Source organism: Hemibagrus wyckioides, linkage group LG28 (assembly GCF_019097595.1).
Source record: "Hemibagrus wyckioides isolate EC202008001 linkage group LG28, SWU_Hwy_1.0, whole genome shotgun sequence".
Lineage (NCBI taxonomy): Eukaryota > Metazoa > Chordata > Actinopteri > Siluriformes > Bagridae > Hemibagrus > Hemibagrus wyckioides.
In genome coordinates, this window is record NC_080737.1 from 11,270,514 (window position 1) to 11,294,567 (window position 24,054).

The window sequence follows — 24,054 nt, forward strand, 5'->3', positions numbered from 1 at the left end:
GTTTTGGAGGACAAAATACGGCTAATGGAGACAAATAAGTTATTACAAGGAACAAAAATAGCCTCATGGTATTGTTTGACAATCATAAATATAATAGAAATAATAAACAAACAAACAAATGTTTCATATTTACTTTGCCACTTTGAGGTGTTAAAAGTGCAGGTGTATTTCCACCTAGTGTTAGATCAAGGAATTGCAGGGTCCTCTGGCTAGGGGCCTGTAGCACTTTTGTTCACACAAGTCAGTGGTCACTGTGCTATAAGGTTAATATTTGGTTAATCAGTCATCTTCTCCTATATGAATCCCTCACCTGTTAGTGCAGTGGCCAGATTCATTTATTCAGTTATTTGAGCTCTGCTGAACTTTGCACACAGCAAGCTGAAATAATTTTGGCAGATGTCTGAACTACAGGCAATAAGTAGTTGCCTGTAAAAGATGCCTTACAAATAAATTCAGCAGGTATTTGGATAAGCTCACCATGCACGCTGGATAATAATATCATTATTAAAGCTTTTTGTTTTTGACATTTGCCAGAAAGCTACAGCTGTGTTATTTTGTCTAGGTGAGAAACTGAACAAGTTGCCAATACAAGACAGCAATGTACAAATACAGCAAGGGGGAAACATTACCCAGCCAAGAATTAAATATAAGTCAGTAGCAAAATAGCAGAAAAAGCTTATAAATAGACTGTAAAGTACCAACAGCTTAGTCTCTTTAGTGGAATAGCATCCATCATAAGCTTTTAGTTCCATCCATTTTTTATTGTATAGAGTCAGTTTGCCGGTGTGAGAAAAAAACACTACCTTTGGGACATTTTTGCTCTGTCATCTATGTCATTTATCTAAATCTCTCAGCAAGCACTTACCTTTCTGTTCTATTTGTCTTTGTGAATCTAAATATAATAATAATAATAATAATAATAATAATAATAATAATAATAATAATAATAATAATAATAATAAAATAATAATAGATGCTGCACTTTTTAAAACAACAACAAGGAAAAAACATTATCCTTGTGAGGACCAGCCAAATTCTTTTAAGTTTAAAACTCTTAGATGTTCCTATCCTTGTGTGATGGCCACAATAAGTCTTCAGTGCACTTCAAGTGCACTGAATGTACTAGACTCAGCATAGACTCTCCAGTTGTCCGCCGCTGCCTCCTGGTGGTCAAAGTACTGCCTCATTACCCCTCCGAATCATCAGAATTGCCCTGAGGTCTCATTAAGCCCCTCTGTTTTTATCCTTCACACCTGGATATGTGATCTCACTAAGTAATACTTCCCAGGAATAGCTCCTTTCAGACGCTTCCTTGTTCTGCTTAAGTCTGTCGGGACTTGGTGAGCTGAAGGGTCTGAGAGGGTTAAAGTGGGATATGTAATAGATGGAAAGACTTCCTGGTGTGTTAAAAAAATTTCTTGCGGCTTTCCCCACTCGCATACATAAGAGGAGCACGCTCGAGTGCAGAGCGTCGCAAGGGACAGATGGAGCGCAGTTCCACATGAGCGATGCCAACTACAGGGGGCAGATATGCACCGGACTGACTGACAGCTTAGCTCCAGGGATAAAATGTAGGCCTTGGAGTGTTGATTCCAGACAGAAATAAAGAAAGCGATAGAAGGATGTACAAATTCTGAACCATGTAAAGGACAGTGTCTGTAAATGATATATGCATGTGGTTGAAAAAGTTAACCACCAAAATGTGAAATAAAACTATACACACACACACACACACACAAATACACATGATTTCCATCATGTCACTGAGCCCTCAAGGCATGTATGAGGGTAGTGGAATCCTGGAAGAGATCACACCTTTGGCTGTGCATAATTTGTTAGCTCCACTCTCCTCTCACTATCAATGCAAAGGGACCGGCACAACACCACAGCTGGCCAGATGTTACTTGGGTAGTAGTACAGCAAAGGTTTGTAGTTCATCAATTCCGGTTCACTTGACTCCACTAGAACACATACTCATGTCCGGGATGCCTGAAATATCTTTAATTAATGAGGTTTGCAAAATCATAATAAACTGTCTGTTTGCCACAATATGTATGTAACACAATTTAAAACTCTTAATTAACACCTGGTAGCAGCTATAATGGCTGAATAAATATTCTTCATATGGGCAGTTTGTCTAGGTGCTCCACAGACATCACATACCTTGTCTCCTGTAGGACATCACAGAGTTTTGTGGATCTTTCTGTTGTGTTGCACAGGTGTGCCTTAGGCTGGCCACAATAAAAGGCCACTCTAAAATGTGCAGTTTTACTGTATTGGGGGGGTCCGGGTCCAAAAACTAGTCAGTATCTGGTGTGACCACCATTTGCCTCACGCAGTGCAACACATCTCCTTCGCATAGAGTTGATCAGGTTGTTGATTGTGGCCTGTGGAATGTTGGCCCACACCTCTTCAAAGGCTGTGCAAAGTTGCTGGATATTGGCAGGAACTGGAACAGGCTGTCGTATACGCCGATCCAGAGCATCCCAAACATGCTCAATGGGTGACATGTCCGGTGAGTATGCTGGCCATGCAAGAACTGGGATGTTTTCAGCTTCCAGGAATTGTGTACAGATCCTTGTAACATGGGGCCGTGCATTATCATGCTGCAACATGAGGTGATGGTCGCGGATGAATGGCACAACAATGGGCCTCAGGATCTCGTCACAGTATCTCTGTGTATTCAAAATGCCATCAATAAAATGCACCTGTGTTCGTTGTCCATAATATACGCCTGCCCATAGCATAACCCCACCGCCACCATGGGCCACTTGATCCACAACGTTGACATCAGCAAACCGCTCACCCACACGATGCCATACACGCTGTCTGCCATCTGCCCTGTACAGTGAAAACCAGGATTCATCCGTGAAGAGAACAATTCAATTCAATTCAATTTATTTTGTATAGCGCCTTTTACAATGAACATTGTCTCAAAGCAGCTTTACAAAAGAAGAAAACATAGAAAGGGGAGGGGAAAATGAAAAATAATAATAAAAAATAAAAATAACTAATTAACTAGAAATAAGAATAAATTATTCAATTCTATAATTAGACTATTTTATCCTATTTTATTCCTAATGAGCAAGCCTGTGGCGACGGTGGCAAGGAAAAACTCCCTGGGATGGAAAGGAAGAAACCTTGAGAGGAACCAGGCTCAGAAGGGAACCCATCCTCATTTGGGTGACACTAAACAGAAATGAATGTAACTGTAGCTGATTAATGTCCTTTCTACAACAGCAATCAATGACCCATGAGGAACTATTAGGTCATTGTAGTTTCTAAGGTCATTATAAACACTAGTTCTTTGCTGTCACAGGCTGACAGATGAAATGGCAGATCTGTGACTGTATGAAAGTCCCCAAGTGGCTCTGTCCATGGCTGTCTCCCGGTCCACACAGATCCATCCACAGCATCAGTGGACACCATCAAGCGGCGAGACTCCGACCAGGGGTAGGGCAGCAGTCACACTGGAAACTGGCAAACACTGGGAGCTCAGGAGTGGGGTGTATAGCTCGACAGAGAAGGTAGAGAGAGAAAGAGAAAGATATTAAGTTTCTGATCATGTGATGCTTAAAGACAATGTAGAATTATGTGTAAAGTGCAGGCAGGGAGTCCGGCAAGACTAGCTATGACAGCATAACTAAAAGGGAGAGCCAGAAAGTCACAGACATGAAGGCTTCCCTTTGGAGAACACCTCTCCAAAGTGCCAGACGCCATTGAATGTGAGCATTTGCCCACTCAAGTTGGTTACGACAACGAACTGCAGTCAGGTCGAGACCCCGATGAGGATGACGAGCATGCAGATGAGCTTCCCTGAGACGCTTTCTGATAGTTTGTGCAGAAATTCTTTGGTTATGCAAGCCAATTGTTGCAGCAGCTGTCCGGGTGGCTGGTCTCAGACGATCATGGAGTTGAAGATGCTGGATGTGGAGGTCCTGGGCTGGTGTGGTTACACGTGGTCTGTGGTTGTGAGGCCGGTTGGATGTACTGCCAAATTCTCTGACACGCCTTTGGAGACGGCTTATGGTAGAGAAATGAACATTCAATTCACAGGCAACAGCTCTGGTGGACATTCCTGCAGTCATCATGCCAATTGCACGCTCCCTCAAAACTTGTGACATCTGTGGCATTGTGCTGTGTGATAAAACTGCACATTTTAGAGTGGCCTTTTATTGTGGCCAGCCTAAGGCACACCTGTGCAATAATCATGCTGTCTAATCAGCATCTTGATATGCCACATCTGTGAGGTGGATGGATTATCTCAGCAAAGGAGAAGTGCTCACTAACACAGATTTAGACAGATTTGTGAACAATATTTGAGAGAAATAGGCCTTTTGTGTACATAGAAAAAGTCCTGGATCTTTGAGTTCAGCTCATGAAAAATGGGGGCAAAAACAAAAGTGCTGCATTTATAATTTTGTTCAGTGTATATATATGTTTTTTATCTCCCAGAAAATCATAATTTATTTAGGGTTGGGTGACTCTGTAGGCCATTCCATTACACCGTGCATTTCCCGAACATCTTTAATGCAGCAAAAAAAAAAGATAAACAAAAAAAAGAAAAAAAAAAGAAAATAGCAATAATAAATTCAAGAGGTTTTCCGAAACTTCTAAATGGCAGATTTGGATTATATTTAGGATCAAGATCCGGGATCTAGGTATTACAATTAGACATAATTTGTCCATTAGCATATTATAGATGTTAGATATTTTTATATAGATATTTTTGACTGATATATATATATATAATATATAATTCCAGTCTTATACCAGTGAAAAAGGAAAATCTCTAATATCTTTATCTTTTTGTGACCTAGGACATTGTTACTGTCATATAGAACCATGACCAGTGTGAAATTACTAAAGAGGAATGAATAAGTATACATATTCTTGCTACAAAAAAAGCAGAATTATTGCTGAATGTTTAAATAAAAAGGTGAATATTAGTATTCTTGTATGCACATGTCAACAAATATATGTCTTTCATTATTTTTTAGTCCAACAAAGCAGGGCTTCGGTTCATACAACTTCTTTAAGATGCTAAAACTGATAATAAACTTACTAATGCTCTAAAGATTCACTGGATCCTATATAATGTTTTAGCCCTCTGGCTTTCATTAGAACAAAACAGTCATATTCATTAGCTCATTAAAATAGTGTAACAAAAACATCTTCCTTCCAGACAGCTATTTTAAAACCATACTGGCTCATCGAATGCCTCCTCATCATTTACAGTTCATTATAGTTTATAGAGAGTTTCTATATTACCGGAAGGCCTAGAAATATAATACAGAATGTAGACGTGCTACAGTACCTGAGGCACACATACACTATATTGCCAAAAGTATTCGCTCATCCATCCAAATAATCAGAATCAGGTGTTCCAATCACTTCCATGGCCACAGGTGTATAAAATCAAGCACCTATGCCTGCAGACTGTTTTTACAAACATTTGTGAAAGAATGTGTCGCTCTCAGGAGCTCAGTGAATTCCAGCGTGGAACTGTGATAGGATGCCACCTGTGCAACAAGTCCAGTCGTGAAATTTCCTCGCTCCTAAATATTCCACAGTCAACTGTCAGCTGTATTATAAGAACGTGGAAGTGTTTGGGAACGACAGCAACTCAGCCACGAAGTGGTAGGCCACGTAAACTGACGGAGCGGGGTCAGCGGATGCTGAGGCGCATAGTGCGAAGAGGTCGCCAACTTTCTGCAGAGTCAATCGCTACAGACCTCCAAACTTCATGTGGCCTTCAGATTAGCTCAAGAACAGTGCACAGAGAGCTTCATGGAATGGGTTTCCATGGCCGAGCAGCTGCATCCAAGCCATACATCACCAAGTGCAATGCAAAGCGTCGGATGCAGTGGTGTAAAGCACGCCGCCACTGGACTCTAAAGCAGTGGAGACGCGTTCTCTGGAGTGACGAATCGCGCTTCTCCATCTGGCAATCTGATGGACGAGTCTGGGTTTGGCGGTTGCCAGGAGAACGGTACTTGTCTGACTGCATTGTGCCAAGTGTAAAGTTTGGTGGAGGGGGGATTATGGTGTGGGGGGTTGTTTTTCAGGAGCTGGGCTTGGCCCCTTAGTTTCTGTGAAAGGAACTCTGAATGCTTCAGCATACCAAGACATTTTGGACAATTCCATGCTCCCAACTTTGTGGGAACAGTTTGGAGCTGGCCCCTTCCTCTTCCAACATGACTGTGCACCAGTGCACAAAGCAAGGTCCATAAAGACATGGATGACAGAGTCTGGTGTGGATGAACTTGACTGGCCTGCACAGAGTCCTGACCTCAACCCGATAGAACACCTTTGGGTTGAATTAGAGCGGAGACTGAGAGCCAGGCCTTCTCGTCCAACATCAGTGTGTGACCTCACAAATGCGCTTCTGGAAGAATGGTCAAAAATTCCCGTAAACACACTCCTAAACCTTGTGGACAGCCTTCCCAGAAGAGTTGAAGCTGTTATAGCTGCAAAGGGTGGACCAACGTCATATTGAACCCTATGGATTAGGAATGGGATGTCACTTAAGTTCATATGCGAGTCAAGGCAGGTGAGCGAATACTTTTGGCAATATAGTGTATAAGAAGCTTATTTCATACATTATATAATGGTACTTCATTTTTGTGCATGTAGATGCAAAAAGTGATTTTAGCCACACTCCAGCTATTGCATGTCATGACTGAAATATAAACATCCTCCCAGCCTCTGAACATATCATGCTTTTAGCTCTCAATAATGGAAGTCTGGGGCACATACCTGTTTTAACTCCATTATAATATCCATATAATAAATGTTTATATATTAAGAAAGGTGTTATAGCAGAGACAAGTAATTTATTCTTAGTTCATTAGTTAGCCCTAGCTTAATCTTGCAAAGCCAGACCTTCAGACTGATGGCAGAACGTCTGGACTCCATAGCAACTTTTATTGGCCAAGGATTGCCCAAGAGGACATCTGACTGACATGTAAAGCAACCAATCATATTTTGTTTGTTCAGTGTCATGTTTAGAGGCATCAGTGATCCTACAGAAACTCACAAGTGCCCACCGTCACCGTTTAAACATGATGGCTTCCATCTACTATGAGGGAAGTAAATCATGACAGGGTTATGTTTCCGGGAGGACCGTTGAAAAACACAGCACACATCTCCTGGAAATCCTGTAGAATCCAACCAATCAGATGACAACTTTGGAATACCTGAAGTGTCTCTAATTTCATGTGTCATATGCATCAGATGTTTAGCCAGCAGTTAGTGTGACATCTGAGACTAGCCTCAGCTTAACATTAACATTATTTAGGGGTCTGGGCATATTCTTTGGGCATGACCCCCAGGATAAATGACCTAAGACCTAAGAGAGACAGCATGCATTTATGACTGATGTTCCAGGATAGGTTTTACAGGGTTGATTTACATGAATTTCATTTATGTGCAATGCAGATTGTGTTACTCACATGTGCCACTGTCCATAACCCAGGGTATTGTGTCCTGGCCTAGGTGTCTCAGAGAAATTTTGATCAACTCAATCACAGAGGGTTTGATAGCTACATATTAGAGATATGTTATCAATGAAAGCAGTAAAATTGCTGGTAAAACCCTGGATACACAATGTACAAGGAAATGCTATAAGAACAGAATGTCATCAGCATGTCTGCATTTGTTGAATTGGTAAAGGATGCTGTTGTTTGTCTCTGGCATTTCCAGAGAACTTAGACATTGCCTGAGAATCCCAAGTGCAAATCCTACAGCATATACTGTTAGTGATGTAAAGCCTAAGCTTTATTTACATTTACATTATTTACTGTCCAGTGTCACCGAAATGAGGATGAGTTCCCTACTGAGCCTGGTTCCTCTAAAGGTTTCTTCCTCATATCATATCATATCATATCATATCATATCATATCATATCATATCATATCATATCATATCATATCATATCAGGGAGTGTTTGCTTAAGATCAATCAAAATACAGACAGTTTGTTAAATCTGTAACACTGACTTAGAAGTATGTATTCACAGGCCAACAGGTTGCCAAATAGCAGATTATATGAAAGAATGACACACCCCTAAAGAACTGATAGTTGGGGGTTATACTGAGTTACAGGACAGTTTGTAGGTAACTTGCAGACAGCACTAGTGAGTTAACAAAGAACTCTAGCAAATAGACACTTACTTCTGATTGACTCCAAACTACACTCACCACAGCCAGGAACTGTTGAAAGGATATAGTAAGTATAATGTAAATGTGGCCAAATAGTGTGCAAATAATTCCAATGTGCACATGAGGTCTGACAAGTGTACAAGGCAAGAAGTAGAAAGGGAAATGCTAGTAATGATACGACAGTGGCATTTATACCATTTATACCAATAATGCTGCAACATTGTACTAAAATTAGCTCATCTCAAGCAACCAGCCACATCTCCCACACCACCTCACTGCTGTGTTCCCTTCACTGGCTTCCAGTAGCTGCATGCATCAGATTCAAAACACTGATGCTAGAATACAAAGCCAAGAATGGACCAGCTCCCTTACCTCAAAGCTCTTATTACTCCTCGCTCTGCACCTCGCTCCCTCCGATCCACTGGCACTGCTTAACTGGTCCCACCATCTCTCAGGGTACAAAGCAGGTATACATCAAGACTCTTCTCTGTTCTGGCACCAAGGTGGTGGAATGAACTTCCCCTAGATGTCCATACAGCAGAGTAAAATAAATAAAAAAATGAAAATAAAAAACTCAGTTTTAAGACTGATTCAATTCAATTAAATCCAATTTATTTGTAGCTCAATTTGCAGCTTTAATGAAGTATAGAAACAGAGAAGAAAATGTAAGTGACCTGAGAAGAAGATTGGGTTTATGACAGTGGCATGTGAATTTGTTGGAAGGTTTCAGAGTGCATGCCCACAGGCCCCAGGCCATTCTCATTGTGACTGGCTGTTGCACCTGGAGAGAGTAAATAAAACTTATTAATAGCCGTTTAATATTTTTAATATACATATATATTTCTTCTTCTTCTTGTTTCATTTAATAAGTGTGTAACAGCCTTGGTCAGTGAACTTATTCTTCTGTTAACGTTGTTATCAGCAACCCTTCCACTTAAATGCATACGCATGATTTAGTGTGCTAGAGAAAATGCATCAACAGTAATACAGTAAAATATCCCAATCCTAGATAATCATAAATTGGTGAAGAATTCATCAGGTTTTTTCCCCCTGAACAGCAAAAAATGCAATCAAACATGCTATACTCCCATGAGGTAAAGTAATCTAGTTTATTCAGGAATTAAGCTTCCCAATATTTTAAAACAGCTGTATAGTATAGATCATACAAGATAAAAGGCTTGCAATGGGAAAACACTGGCTGTCAGAAGTAAAAACATTTAGTTTTGAGATCCTGATTATAGATAAATCCTGCACAGACGAGACAAACAGTTGAGACTATAAGCCATTTTTCTGACTTCATGCAAACAATTTAGATGCATACAGGAACAGCATCTACTGTGTGTGTGTGTGTGTGTGTGTGTGTGCCAGTGTGTCACCACGGCACGTGGCGCACCCCAGGATTAGACAGTTCCAGCACGGCGAAACGTGATTGATGAGCCCATTCCAAATGTTTTCTCATCCAAGTCAGTGGGAGTTAGAGTTGCCTTTGCGCATCTTAATACCAAACATAACATTAGTGTCGGATTCCCAGGGCTAGCCACCTCTTGGAGGGTTTCATTAGTCACCCCTCCGTGGCGCAAAAACGCACCCGTGGCTTCAGGACATCGAGAAAAGAGGGAGAAAAAGGGGGAGAAGAAAGGAAAGATGGAGAGAGGAAGGGCAGGGGGCCATTAAAGGATCATCATTGTGTTCTGAGATTCCCCATGGTTCAGGATCTCAGAGTTTAGAGGAAAAAAGAAAAAAATAGAAAACATTACAGGCTTTAAATGTAATTCATGTTTTAATATATATATATATATATATATAGTATACAGAGGAATGATTTATGGAGCACTAGTAAAAGTTCAACTTTTAGCTTAAATGCAGTACAGTAGTGTTGAAATAAAAATTCTCTCAATTTTTATAGAATTCCTTAGAAAAACTGGCAACTTTGATGATTTGTGATAAGCTCATACATCTAAAGTGAATATTTATGTGCTGTGAACCTAAATGTCCATATTCATGGAAAACAACAAATCTCATTCCTCTGCTAATAGCTGCACTCATCTGTGCCTCTGCCCGAGCTTCTCATTCCTGCCAGGCCCTGATGCAATTACACCCCCACATCTGCAGGGGGCACCCTCCTTCTCAGGGCCCGGTGCTCCTCGTTCACGCTTAATCAATCATGGTGCGTGGGTAATGACTCCCCGCTGCTCCCCTAATGTCTTCTGGCAGGAGGCAGCGCCGTGAGCGCCGAGCTCACGCAGCCACACATATGGCCACCGCGAGTGAGTGACAGGACCCCTTTTGCGCGCTACAGAAGCCATCAGTGGAGCATACACAGACACGAGCACGAGGACACACACATGCCGGCGGCTAGAGATGGAAAAGGAGGAGGGAGCGAAGTGCCGCTTGGCCAGTTCTTTTTCTTCTTCTTTTTCCTCTCTCACTTTAATTCTCAGAGTGAGATGTCAAGAACAATACAAGGAGAGCAAAGTGACATTTTCCAAAAAAATATTTAGGGCTTAGGTCTATGGAAAAATACAGGCACATTTTACTGTATGCATTGCTTCATTATTGATTATTGAGATACATTTTTAACATATTTTTCTAATAATATTACAGAAGAGTTTACTAATAAATGTAAAAATGAAAGAATCCTTCCTTCCTTCCTCTTGCCAAAATATACACGTTGGACCTAATAGTTATCTGTTATTTATTGTTATTTATTTCACTAACGGAATCTGGCCAGCAACAGCTGAAAAGCTCCTTTTTACTTTTACAGAATTTTTAAGAAGCTTTTAAAGTCGAAGGCTTTTGTAATAATCTGCGATGTAGAAACGGTCAAAGTGTAGCAGAGGGAAGACAAGTGCATTCGTTTAATATATTCAGTGCTCTGTGTAAAGCATAAATGAACAAAAACTTGACTTTGCGTACTCAAAAATTGCTAAATTATTTCTAAACAACAACGCACTGATGTAACAAGAATTTCTATACCTTTTTTGTGTGAGAATGAACTATTCAAGATTCAAAAAACTTTTAATTTATTAATATATTATTAATATAATACTTATTATAAATAAATTATTAATATAATACTTTATATTAATCCCCAGGGGGAAATTCCTTTGCCATGTTATAGTTGCTCTAATAAAAATATAAGAGAGAAAGAAAGAAATATATATACTCCATTATATAAAGTGTAAAATAGAATAAATAAATATGAATACTGTACAAATAATAGTGTTGAACTGGTGCACACAGCATAGGCCCTGGTAAGAGAATTGATTTCCCAGTTTAGGTTCCACCAATTCTGACTAAAACAAAAAACAAACTTGTCACCATTTAGATAACTTGGGCACTTACCCAGCATGATAGGATGGGTGCTAGTTAGATACTTAACTTTATTATGTTGGTTTAAATGTTTCTAGGGAACAGTGGTATATTACTGTATACACAGATAATCTGGTGTATAATATACCCATTAATCTATTAAACTGTTGAGAACAAGACATAAGCTTTGAAATATAAAATATAAATGAACTTCTGTTGATTTTGATCACAGGGAAGCGTGAACACTGTCCATCTTCATAGAGTTAGCATAGAGTTAATACTGCTGTTAATGGTCGAAACTGCACAAACCACGACCACAGTGGACTCTCTGTCTCAAATTCACTTTTCATGGAGTACAAGCGGATGACGAGACAATTAATGGCAGGGTTGCCAGATTGGGCCAGTTTTAAAGCAAGTAATTAGAAGCATATTTTATCTATGTTCACCAAAAAAAAAAAAGTGTAAGGGCAGATAGAGGGTTTATGATACACAGCAGATCAGGAGAGGGAAATAAACGAATAGGGGCAAAAAAGGTGTAATATCTGTATATCAGTGCTGAGTAAGACTAAGAAAAAAATTATACTATATATCTCTTATTTTTTACATTTTTGGGCTAGATTCAGAATGTTTGTGAGTTTTTAGTTGTAGTTGGACTCGAAATTTTGTTAACTATGGTTAATGATATTCCCTTGAACACAGATGAACAAAGATGCGTCTAAAACATTTGAAACACACGCGGCTAGACTTTATGCTTAATGACCGCGGGTGAGTGTGCAAGTGAGAGAGGAGGCAAGAAAGTTGATAAATGAATTGATTTAAATTTCTTTATGTATCTCATTATCATTCAGATATCTATCCATCCATTTTTATACCACTTATCCAACACAGGGTTCTGGGGAACCTACAGCCTATCCCAGGGGACTTGGGGCACATGGGACACCTTGGACAGAGTGCTAACCCATTGCAGGGCTCAATCACACACACTATGGACAATTTAGAGATTCCTACAGTGCACAGCGCATGTCTTGAATGGGGGGAACCAGAGTACCCAGAGGAAACCCCAAAAGGCTGGGGAGAACATGTAAACGCCACTCACACAGGGCTAAGTTGGGAATTGAACCCCCTGGAGGTTCGAGACAAATGTGCTAACCACTAGAAAAATTCCTTCCCAGACAATGAAGCAAATGTGGTGTGAGTATTATTTCCAATAAATTGCTCAAAAATGTGTTTGATGCGATGCATATCTAAATTTGTAAATAAGTATGATCACCTAAGTACAATATTGTATTCTTTATTGTTGTTGTTGTAGACTCCATACCTTGCTGTGTTACCATTATAAATATTCGACAAATCCAGGTGATTTTGATATATTTGTCTACAACAAGGACCTGTACAGTTTCACAAAGTTTGCCTCTATGAAGTGGCTCAATTAGGTGCTTTGAAAAAGTCCACTGGGGATTGGTATGCAGTAGAGACTGGCAGAAGCCCATCTGTCCAGCCAAAAGGCCGTCTGATTTATGTTTCAGGCTTGTTGTTGCTGCCACACTCTATCTTTTATCTTTCTCTCTTCAGTTGCAGTCACAGTGAAGTAGCTTTGGCTCTCAAAGAGCAATCCATCATCTGTTTAGCATGCCTCATCAACATTGGGTACATTGTCGCGCTAACACCAAGGTTGGCTTTTTTTATGTTGTACTGCCATATGTCTGAGGTATATAAAGCAGACCCAATTAAAAAGAATAAAACTGCATTTATAACAGATACAGTACCTTCGTGTATTTACACACTGCAAAATAAAATTGGCCTCAGATTGAATTTCAGTAACATCCTGCTTATGCAGATCTAGAGTAGAAGAATCAGGATTTTTCATTTTTATTGTTTGCAGATTAATTAATATATTGTGTGGAAATTCACTATGTATGAAGTTAAAAGCTAAGAACCAGTACTAAAACACCTCATCTTAATATAACACAGCTGCTCCATAACACAAATCAATGTAGTAATGTTTATTGAAATTGATCAAAATGAATGATATGAATGATAATATTTATTAGCAACACGGTTCTGGGCTTTTATTATTGGCATTCGTATAACTGTTATAAATGGGAGATATAGTGCAGTTAAAGGGATACTCATATTTAAACCACGGTAATTATTTTATTTTATTTCTAGCCATTTCTATAGATCGTAGTAGTCTATGTGCAATTACGACAGATTTTTTTTAACACATCACACATTACTGATCATAGAAAATAATAGAAATCCAGTTTACTCAGAATGGAAGTCTAAGGGCAGTGTAATAAGACAGATGTGAGAAAACGTCTCACCAAAGCTCTCGAGCAAGCATCCAACTTTCCAAATGTACAATAAAAGGTCATTCTGGGTATGTAGGATTTCTAAACGATTTCTAAAAGGCACATTAACGATATTGCTCACACAACTGCACTGTTCACATCTCAATGAAAAATTAGGAATTCATGAAAGCATAACAAAAACCTTTCAGCTGCCAGTAAACATCCATTATAACAAAGAGGTTTTCATTTTTATTTCTCATTATTAATGAAAGGAAACCTAAATTACTGTCTGTTACACATGCAACAGATGTGTGAAGATATTAGGCTTGAGAGGGGGAAAAAAAACAAAACAAAACAACTTTTCATTTAATATGAAGCTCAGTAATGGTTGCATGGAAGAACTATGCAACATTTACTCCATGGACTCAGTTAGAATGGATCACATAACAGCATTATTGCAGAAAAAAATGAAATGGCATCTGAATTTGAAAATGGCATCACGGATGCTGCGAGTTGAGCCTAAAAGCTGCATGTAACCCAAAATGCCATCACTCACTCAATGAGGCCTTCGTCTGCCATCCTCAGTTCACAGCACAGCTAGCTGATTCAATTAATGTTCTTTCCTTCCCTCTGCTCCACCGCAGTTTAATAGCGATTCTATACCAAGCTCCCTCAATGTTCCATGAAATTGGGCCAGATTGCAGCGTCGTTTAATTAAGGCAATCCTTGTTGCGTTGAAATTGCTTCTCATGTAATTATTTGTCTTCTTCTCCACTTTCAATGGTTTCTTTTTAAACCTTTACTACACTTTTCTTTCACACCTAGCACAACAGTAAAGAAACTACATTCTCAGCAACCAAGTACTGTTCCTGATCCTTTTTCTTTTTTTTTCCCCCCACCGGTATCAAGCTCTTGCCACTGCGCTGCTTCCTAAGGCTAATTTTTTTAGCTTTAGTGAAAGGACCAAAACGATGTAGTGAACTTTCAAGATCCATTCATTAATCGTTGATTGTCGTAGCATGTAAGATACATGTATGGTACAGTTACCAGAAGTGTTTTCATCAACAATTAGCCCTTTAAAATGATTTTTGCGTGACTAATCAGAGAGATACGGTATATCTGTACGTATCTTCCTAACTAAGGGCATAGTTCGAAACAATTCAATTCAGTTTTATCTGTGTAGTGCTTTTAACAATGGGCTTTGTTACAAAAAGCAGCTTAACAAAAACAAATAATTTCCAGATATAAGTTTTAAAATGGATAGATTTATCCGTAATGAGCAAGCCTGAAGCAACTGTGGCAAGGAAACACTTTGACACGACTTGAGGAAGAAACTTTGGAGAGGAACCAGACTCAAAAGGGAACTCATCCTCCTCTGGGTGACATCGGACAGTACAATTACAAATTATCTTCTATAACTGTATACTATATAGTCAAAAAGTACAATTATGCAAAAAGCAACTTTCTGCTTTGATTCAGCTTTACTGTACAATTCGTGTGGAGATGTCCTCCCAGTGTCTGTCAGTTTCCTCTGGGTTAATACCATGTCCCAAAACACAAAAGTTGACCCTAGGTGTAAATGAGTGCATGGCCTCCCTGTGATAGACACCCACGGCGTGGTCCTCCCTCTAACCTAAGCTCCGGATATTGCCATTGCCATTGCCTTGCTCAGCTAATCTTGTAGAGTTAAGGTTCACAGATAGACAGAGAAATAATTAAAGTGTTATCTATATTTCTATTTTATGATTAAAACTAGCAGACTAGTGTAAAGTCGCCCAGTTTAAATCTCAGGGAAGTTAGAGACACTGTTCACCTCTGGAGCAAGACCCTTAACTTTTAACTGCACAAATCAATGAACACGAATTTGACTCTCACTTACTGAGTCTGTTAAATGAATTACACGATAAACAGTAAGTTTAAAGTTAGTTTTCCCCCTTACCAAATGCTGGAAATACGTAGTTTTAATTATAATTTTACCTATATTTTATGTTAAACAAATTCAGCCAGGTGAACACTCTAATCCCGAGGCCTACATTTTCACCAACACTTTATCAGATTATCTAATTCCATTTTGTTCTTATTCTCATGCGTTAGAATTTTTTCTTCATTTTTTGTGGTTTTCATTTCCCTCACCTCTACTACCAATAGTAGCCATCATTTTTAAAAATGTCAATACTTTTCAATGATATATTTCCCTTAAGTAATCCTTGCATAAACTTTAAATTCAAATATATTCACAGATCAATATATGATTTATTATTTTATGAGAACACTGATTTAACATCTCTTTATGACAAAAAAAAAAAGGAAATAATGATCGTGTTACACATTACTAGTGTTTGTTCAGGCAGTAAAAGAACTAAATGACCCTTGGCTCATATTTCATCAAAATTGTATTCCCAGGTTTCATACATGATTAAGTAAAATCGATTCTTAGTAATGGATTCAACATTTTAGAAAATGATCAGGTATTAGAACGTTTAAAACAATAGCTCCATCTGCTGGATGAAACATCTCATGTTTTTACTAACTTAAATATTTCTGAAATATAATGCTATAGGTTACATATTCTTTTAAACAAGTTAGACCTCTAGTATTTATTTTAAATACTATTTTTAGTATTTATTATGTACATCCAAACTGTTGTAATAACCAAGCCACAGAATTGTTCAGATATTCATTTTTTTAATTCCCATTTTTACAAGTTGATCTTTTGAATTCATAAAAGAAAGTAAAAGGTTTACTGTATTACTGAGTCACATGTCTAAAGCATAGATTCTATTAGGAATAATGATTACCCAGAATATTTTATATAATTTCAATTGAGAATCATTTTGCTTTGTGTAATCTGGACAGTGAAGGCAGACAATTCAGTTCATTTTGTGTAGCTGTGTGAGAATTAATATAAAACTGCTGAATGATTTCGTTAGGTAAAAATGAGCACAGAGATCCAAGTTGACAAAGTTAAACATTTATTAGAAAGTTTGAAAGTACAAAGGCTGAGTTGTTAACTGTTAACTTTTGACATGGATGCCAAGGAACAGAAAAGACATGGAAAATGTGAAAGATTAACAGATCTTTATGCCAACTCCTCTTCTGCCTCTTCCTCAAACTCACCCTCCTCTTCAGCTGTGGCATCCTGGTACTGCTGGTACTCAGACACCAGGTCATTCATGTTGCTCTCTGCCTCAGTGAACTCCATCTCATCCATTCCTTCTCCTGTGTACCAATGCAGGAAGGCCTTTCTTCTGAACATGGCCGTGAACTGCTCAGAGATGCGCTTGAACAGCTCCTGGATGGCCGTGCTGTTGCCAATGAAAGTGGCAGCCATCTTGAGCCCTCTTGGTGGGATGTCGCATACAGCAGTTTTGACATTGTTTGGGATCCACTCTACAAAATAGCTGCTGTTTTTGTTCTGCACATTGAGCATCTGCTCATCAACCTCTTTCATGGACATGCGGCCCCGGAAGACAGCAGCCACCGTCAGGTACCGGCCATGGCGTGGGTCACACGCTGCCATCATATTCTTGGCATCAAACATCTGCTGTGTTAATTCGGGCACAGTGAGCGCACGGTACTGCTGGCTCCCTCTGCTGGTGAGTGGGGCGAAACCAGGCATGAAGAAGTGCAGACGAGGGAAGGGCACCATATTGACAGCCAGTTTTCGCAGGTCAGCATTGAGCTGTCCAGGGAAACGGAGGCAGGTGGTCACACCGCTCATGGTGGCAGACACAAGATGGTTCAGATCACCATACGTAGGAGTCGTGAGCTTTAAAGTGCGGAAACAGATGTCATAAAGTGCTTCATTGTCAATGCAGTATGTCTCATCAGTGTTCTCCACCAGCTGGTGCACAGACAGAGTGGCATTGTAGGGCTCCACCACAGTGTCAGAGACTTTAGGAGATGGCACAACACTGAAAGTGTTCATGATGCGGTCAGGATACTCCTCACGAATCTTACTGATGAGCAGCGTGCCCATGCCTGAGCCAGTGCCCCCACCCAGGGAGTGAGTGAGCTGGAAGCCCTGTAGGCAGTCACAGCTCTCAGCCTCCTTACGCACAACGTCCAGCACTGAGTCCACCAGCTCAGCACCTTCAGTGTAATGGCCTTTGGCCCAGTTGTTTCCAGCCCCACTCTGACCTGCAGAAAGCAGGACAATAAGGCTAAAATATGGCTTAAGACTTAACACCTTAGAATAAGTTCTATACTGTAGTTTTGACCTATAGATCTAAAATCTCATATATTCAGGGTTTTTTTACCTTGCGTTTTCTTATTTCTCTAGATAAGCATTTTACTAGGGAAAACTAACCCTCCTGCATTCATCCACTCTTATGCTTATGAGCATAACACCTACCATGTGGTCCAGCATGTGATACAAATTAATAATTAAAAAATTAGACAATTTTTGTATTGGGTCTGAAAGAAATAAGAATTTGCCGGTTACGACTCACCGGCTATGCCAAATCTCTCGATTCCCCTTGAAAACAAATATTTACATTGCTGCATATGACTCCAGGTTGCCAAAAGGGAATTATGCAATATGCTGACACAATATTAAATTACAGCAGTGAATGATTTAAAGACAATATAGATATAACAGTATGAGTGTGGGTACAGAAATTAGTTATCATAATTTGACAGGCTTACAGAAACTGGGCATTTTCTTAAAATATATATTCCTGCCTCAGAACAACAGTGATGGAGGCAAAATTCAAAGGCAATTCAGAAATTATTTATCATCATAATCCACATAATTCTTTAGTATTATATGACTGAAAAACATTTCATGATTAGTTCACTAATCACCATTATTTAGTTCAATCTTGCAAAATGTGACAAAGGAGATAATCAAACACGGATAAAGGTCCAGCTTTGATTTTAGTCCGTTTAAATCTTTAAGGCAGCTTTTATATACACATCTATACATTTTTTTTTTTTATTTCATTTCTCACCAAAGACGAAGTTGTCTGGTCTGAAAACTTGGCCAAAAGGACCAGATCTTACAGAGTCCATGGTCCCAGGCTCCAAGTCCACGAGTACAGCCCGGGGAACATACTTCCCACCTGTGGCACCACAGTATACATTTTCACTACGGTCATTTAAGGTAGCAATTAAACCATAACCTATTTTGACACAAGTTGATGCTATGAATAGCCGGATTTACCCGTGGCTTCGTTATAATACACATTAATCCGCTCAAGCTGCAGGTCACTGTCTCCGTGGTATGTGCCGGTGGGGTCGATCCCGTGCTCATCACTGATCACCTCCCAAAACTAAAAAAAATATCATATTACATTATTATAGTCACCAATTACTAAACTGTAAAACTTTTAAGCTAGTCTCAGCAGATATTCTGAGAATTTAAAAAAAAAAAAATTTCAAATAATTTAAAGAATTGCCATTGTTGAACTATAGATTAAATAAATAAATAAATAAATAAATAAATAAATAAAGGCTCAGATACTAAGATATGGGCAGTGGTAACTGTATAGCACCGTTGTTGTTAAGTAACCCAATAAGTAACGCAAAAACAATTGTGTAATATTCATCCTTTAAACTTACTTTTGCACCAATTTGATTCCCACACTGACCAGCTTGCAGATGAACAATCTCCCTCATTTTTAAAAAGTGTTCAATTAACAAAAACTGTAAAGTCCAACAGTCTAAAACACACACTCCTGACACCCTCACCGACACCAGCTGAAATCTGACAGGCGGCAGCCGCTACTGGGATTTAAATACCACCAGGAGAAACGTCTTCAAACGCTATTGGCTAAACGAAACGTCAATCACTCCGTATGGCATTTTATTGGGACTCAAAAATAGGTATGACTTGTCATGAACTTTGATTGGCCACCAAAGATTGTGTTCCGTCTCCAATAGTGATGGGAATTCCGACTCGTTTTTGAGAGTCCGATAAGAGCCGACTCTTTTGACTCCCAAATGCATCGTTGCAATTTATTTCAGTATTTCTGACGGTTCCTAGTGAAATCTTACTCCACTATCTAATTAACAAAAACTTTGCATTATATACTACTCATTTAGCCTAAATTAGAAAGCTCCTAATCCATCCATACAAATAGTAAATAACCCTATACTGTTATATAATCTTCAGTCACAACACTCGCCATTCACCCAAACAAAGAGCTCAGATTATGGAAAGACATTTCCATGAAGTCATTTACAGAAATAATAATTTTAAAAAATTCAATAAATAAAATTTAAACAAACAAATAATAATTTAATAATTTAAACAAACAAATGAGCGAGTCACTTGAATGAGTCGGCTCTTCAAAATGATTCTTTTATTGTGAACATTGAGAGTCGACACATTTCCCGAAGTACACATTACTAGTCTCCAAGGGTTACAGCGTTGTGAGCGCCCTTAGAAACCCCTTTTTGTTTTTGGTAACTAGATAAGTCTGTTCAGTAAACGGACGATTATTACGGATATCAGGTTATGCTAAACTAGCAAATTTATTGTTATTAGTTAAGGAGAGGGCATGACTGGACTCGCTCAGTGTGCTGTAGGCTTGTTACATCAGATCCAGGTTCACACTAAGAACTGTCTGCTGAAATGTTTAAAAAACACAGTGTCATATATTTACTGCTTTAAAGTATCTATTGATTAGTGTTTCAAGCTTAAGTTATTTTCCTGACCTCAAATATTAAGGGTCCTCTTGGGCCCACCACATAGTTTGGACTTTTACAATAAGCTTGCTTCCCACCAATTTCTGCTCTAGCACACTTTTAAAACACAGACTGCATCATTTATCAATGGACAAAAATACTACAACTGCAGCTACATAAACTTTAAAGTAAACCAGTAAACTTTACATCTTACTTTCTGAAGAGAAGGGCTCTCCACTACATTATTTCCTGCCTCCACACTGAGACCTTCATTTCCAATCATGAGATGTTCTCATAAACACATATGTTTTTACATATCTATATTTATTGGCAGAGTATAATGCCAATCCAAAAGACATCACAGACTTTTCATATTGACAAGATTTCTTTAAAGTATTTTATTTAAAGCTTTTTATCAACAAGTGAGAAATAAATAAAATGAATCAAAATCAAGGACTGCAGCCTTACTTCACCAGCCCATTTACACTTATTGGAAAATGTGGATACAGAACCATAAATTAAGCTTGGTTTTTGTGGTCTACCCTATGGAGAACTTTGAATAGTACCAATTTATATTTTTAGTCAAAGTCTATATATTTTTAGACAAAGATTAGACATGTCTTCACAGCCATATCTCCATGTAAGTCTGATTTGTGGGGTAAAAAAAATGGTATAAGGTATATTTTTTAAACTGATCTATTTAGTGGTTTAGATATATAATTTGGAATATTCCTTTGATCATATTGTCTGACTTGCAAACAATAAAAATATGTATGAGGAAGATCAAATTTATCTGTCACTTGGGCAAATGAGGTAAATCTCCAATACAATGCAGCTATGTCAGCCTGAGAGACAATGCCTTGTCCGTTATTGAAGGAGGAAACAATTATGGAAATGATTATGGAAAACTGCGGTATGAATGGAGCATATAGGAGATTGAATGAAGCCCTGGATTTGATTCAGAATTCTTTAGATGTTGACAGGACATTTATATCTATTTTCCAAGCTGAGCTTAGTCTTGAAAAAACCGAAAGAAACATTCACAAATTACTGCAGAATAAGCAGAATAAAATGCTTTGGGCCATCTTATTGGAAAGGAACAGCACCCTTTGTTTTGTTTTTTGCCCTTACTTGTACTTTTAGGTTGGTGTTTCATTTGAGTAATTCTCAATTGCATTGTGAATTACGTTGCCTGAAGCAGCAGGAAGGCTGTTACATTCATGCTTATGCAGGTGTGAGCTGAACTAGCACAAAGTAGGATAGGATTAAGAACAGCAGGATAATATCACTTGGCACAGGGCTATTAATGTCATTAAAGACACAGGCAATAAATATCTTTGAACATTTATCAACTCTACTGAATGCAAAATGAATGAAGGTGCATATTTGGGAGCCATGTGTCCGAATATTGACCACTGACTAGCTGGTTTGCCAGTCCCATTGTTGTAGCTACATAACCAGTATAACTAGAGGTGTGCAGAGTAGACAGACCTTATACAAGTATAAGCACAACATACTTGTTGACGGTGGACTGGCTGGCTGCTTTATGTCTCAGGAAGCCCTTGTGTCTATCACCTTCTAGCTCACCCTTTTAGGAGTTTCTTCCTTTTCTGATTAGTCTCGTCACTTGGAAGTTGCTCACTGCTGCTGAGGATGGCCCACACGGACAGCCTGGAGATATAAGGGATTGTTGTAAATAGTACCACTAAGAGACCATGGCTTTGGACTGCAATTACCATAATCAGTTTTGCACTCAAATCTCCATCATTGAGCATTTTATAACTTCAACAGAAACTTTAACTTCATGTTAAAATGATAATAAATTCAGAAATGACACTGATGCTCACCTGGTTACACAATTGCACTTGACTACATTTATGGCATATGGCAGATGCCCTTATCCAAAGAGACATACAAAAGTCTCTTTGAAACCTCTATCAATGAATACATAAATACTGGTTTGTTAGTTAAGTATTTCAGGAAGAGGTAGTCTTCACCAATTGTCTGAAGACAGTCAGTGACTTAACTGTTCGGATATCTAGGGGGGAAGTTCATTCCACCACCTAGGTGCCAGAACAGAGAACAATCTCGATGTATGCTGTTCCTCACCCTGTTTCAAGCTACACAACTGTTTCTGTTTCACTTAATGACTGTTTCACAAATGACATTGATGATCATTAGCACCTGCTTGGTATAACTGGTTAATCATAGACCTGACTCTGGTCCAACAAAATCCAAAGTGTATGAATCGAAGCTGGTTCAAAGCCAAAAGATAGTCACACCAAATACTGATTTGATTTTAATTTTTCTTGTTTGTTCACTTTGCATTTTGTAAACTGATAAAAATAAACACCTAAACTATATGTTTTTGAAGACATTCTTACTTTATAGCATTTCTTCAAAAACGTTTGCACAGCACTCTGTGTGTATGTATATATTACACATTATATTATATTATATTGTCACTAGAACAAAAATTATTTCAATGGGATTTGTGGTCCAAATATTAACTACTGTTTTAAAAAAGTCTCAGAGCTTGGTGCATAAATAGACAGAAATTCCCTTAGGACTAAGAGTGTGACTAGAGAGCAGCTGTTAAACTGTTGGTCAATGAATGTTCAATTATGAATGTAGAGTTGTGTATTGCCTTACATTACTCTAAACCTAAACCCTACTCCCAAACTCTCTTCCTCACACAGCCCTGTACTTCGCATGCTATGAAAAATGGCTAAACCACACTTTGAATATTGAAGCTGGAGAATTTGAATGCCAGCTGTCCTGCTCATGCCTGCAGCTGAGGATAAAAGACCCATCAGGAAATCAGTTTAATCCTTTGTTTCCTCCTGAGTGATGATTATGATACGCCTAATTCATGTTATTATTATCATCTATAGTGATCATCCTGAGATCATAGATTAACAAGTAGTCCTGAACTTGATGTCGCCTGGATGGTGTAGCACTATGGGCTACTATTGTGACAAAGAGTTTGGATTGCTAAATTATTAATTGCTTAATTTATATCCACCACCTGTTTTGCAAACAGGGTTTTTAACCAGTTCTTCTTTTGAATCAATCTGTAAGGAATATAAATCATAACTGTGGCAATAGAAATGTGGTTCTTACAGACATAGAGCTTATTTTTGTCACACAAAGTGGTGCACAGCTCATTTGGCAGGACTGATGAATAAAGCCTGACCCTGCTGTCATTGCCTGGCTTTTACTGAGTCCTGGGAGGAAAGCTAACCCGACTGGAACGAAATTCCCTTCCACCACTGAGACAACAAAACAGCTCTATGGAAACGTGCCCTGCCACTGCCATAGAAACCTGAGGCACACAGTAGTTCCGATCAGAGTAGCAAGAACATAGAGGAAAATTTGTTTTGACTTTTTACATACCATTTTCATTATTTCAACATTAATATAAGCTGATTTTTCATAGAAATGTTTTTTACCTTAAAAACCTACCATAATTCAGGTATTCCAGGATTGTTAGACCTGATTTAAGGTTGATTTGCCTTATGATTAAATGCAGTATCCATGATAATAGCTTTTAGTGTGTTTGAGTTTGTTGCTACTAAACATTTCACTTAGTAATGCCATTAGAGATGTGTAATGACATCCAGATCTGACATCCAGTGGAACTAGTTCTACTCTGCTTC

The 24,054-nt window shown here is 38.7% G+C and overlaps 1 protein-coding gene across 1 annotated transcript; it reads right to left on the minus strand.

The window, feature by feature from the left end:
* Window positions 1-16,720: 16,720 nt before the first annotated feature.
* zgc:55461 (beta-tubulin family protein) lies at window positions 16,721-19,487 on the minus strand. The gene is made up of 4 exons (XM_058383858.1): window positions 19,328-19,487; window positions 18,930-19,038; window positions 18,718-18,828; window positions 16,721-17,905 (listed from the first exon to the last, which is right to left on the minus strand). Exons 1-4 carry the CDS (start codon window positions 19,382-19,384, stop codon window positions 16,845-16,847), a joined length of 1,338 nt encoding a protein of 445 aa, XP_058239841.1. The 5' UTR covers window positions 19,385-19,487; the 3' UTR covers window positions 16,721-16,844.
* Between the last annotated feature and the right edge of the window lie 4,567 nt (window positions 19,488-24,054).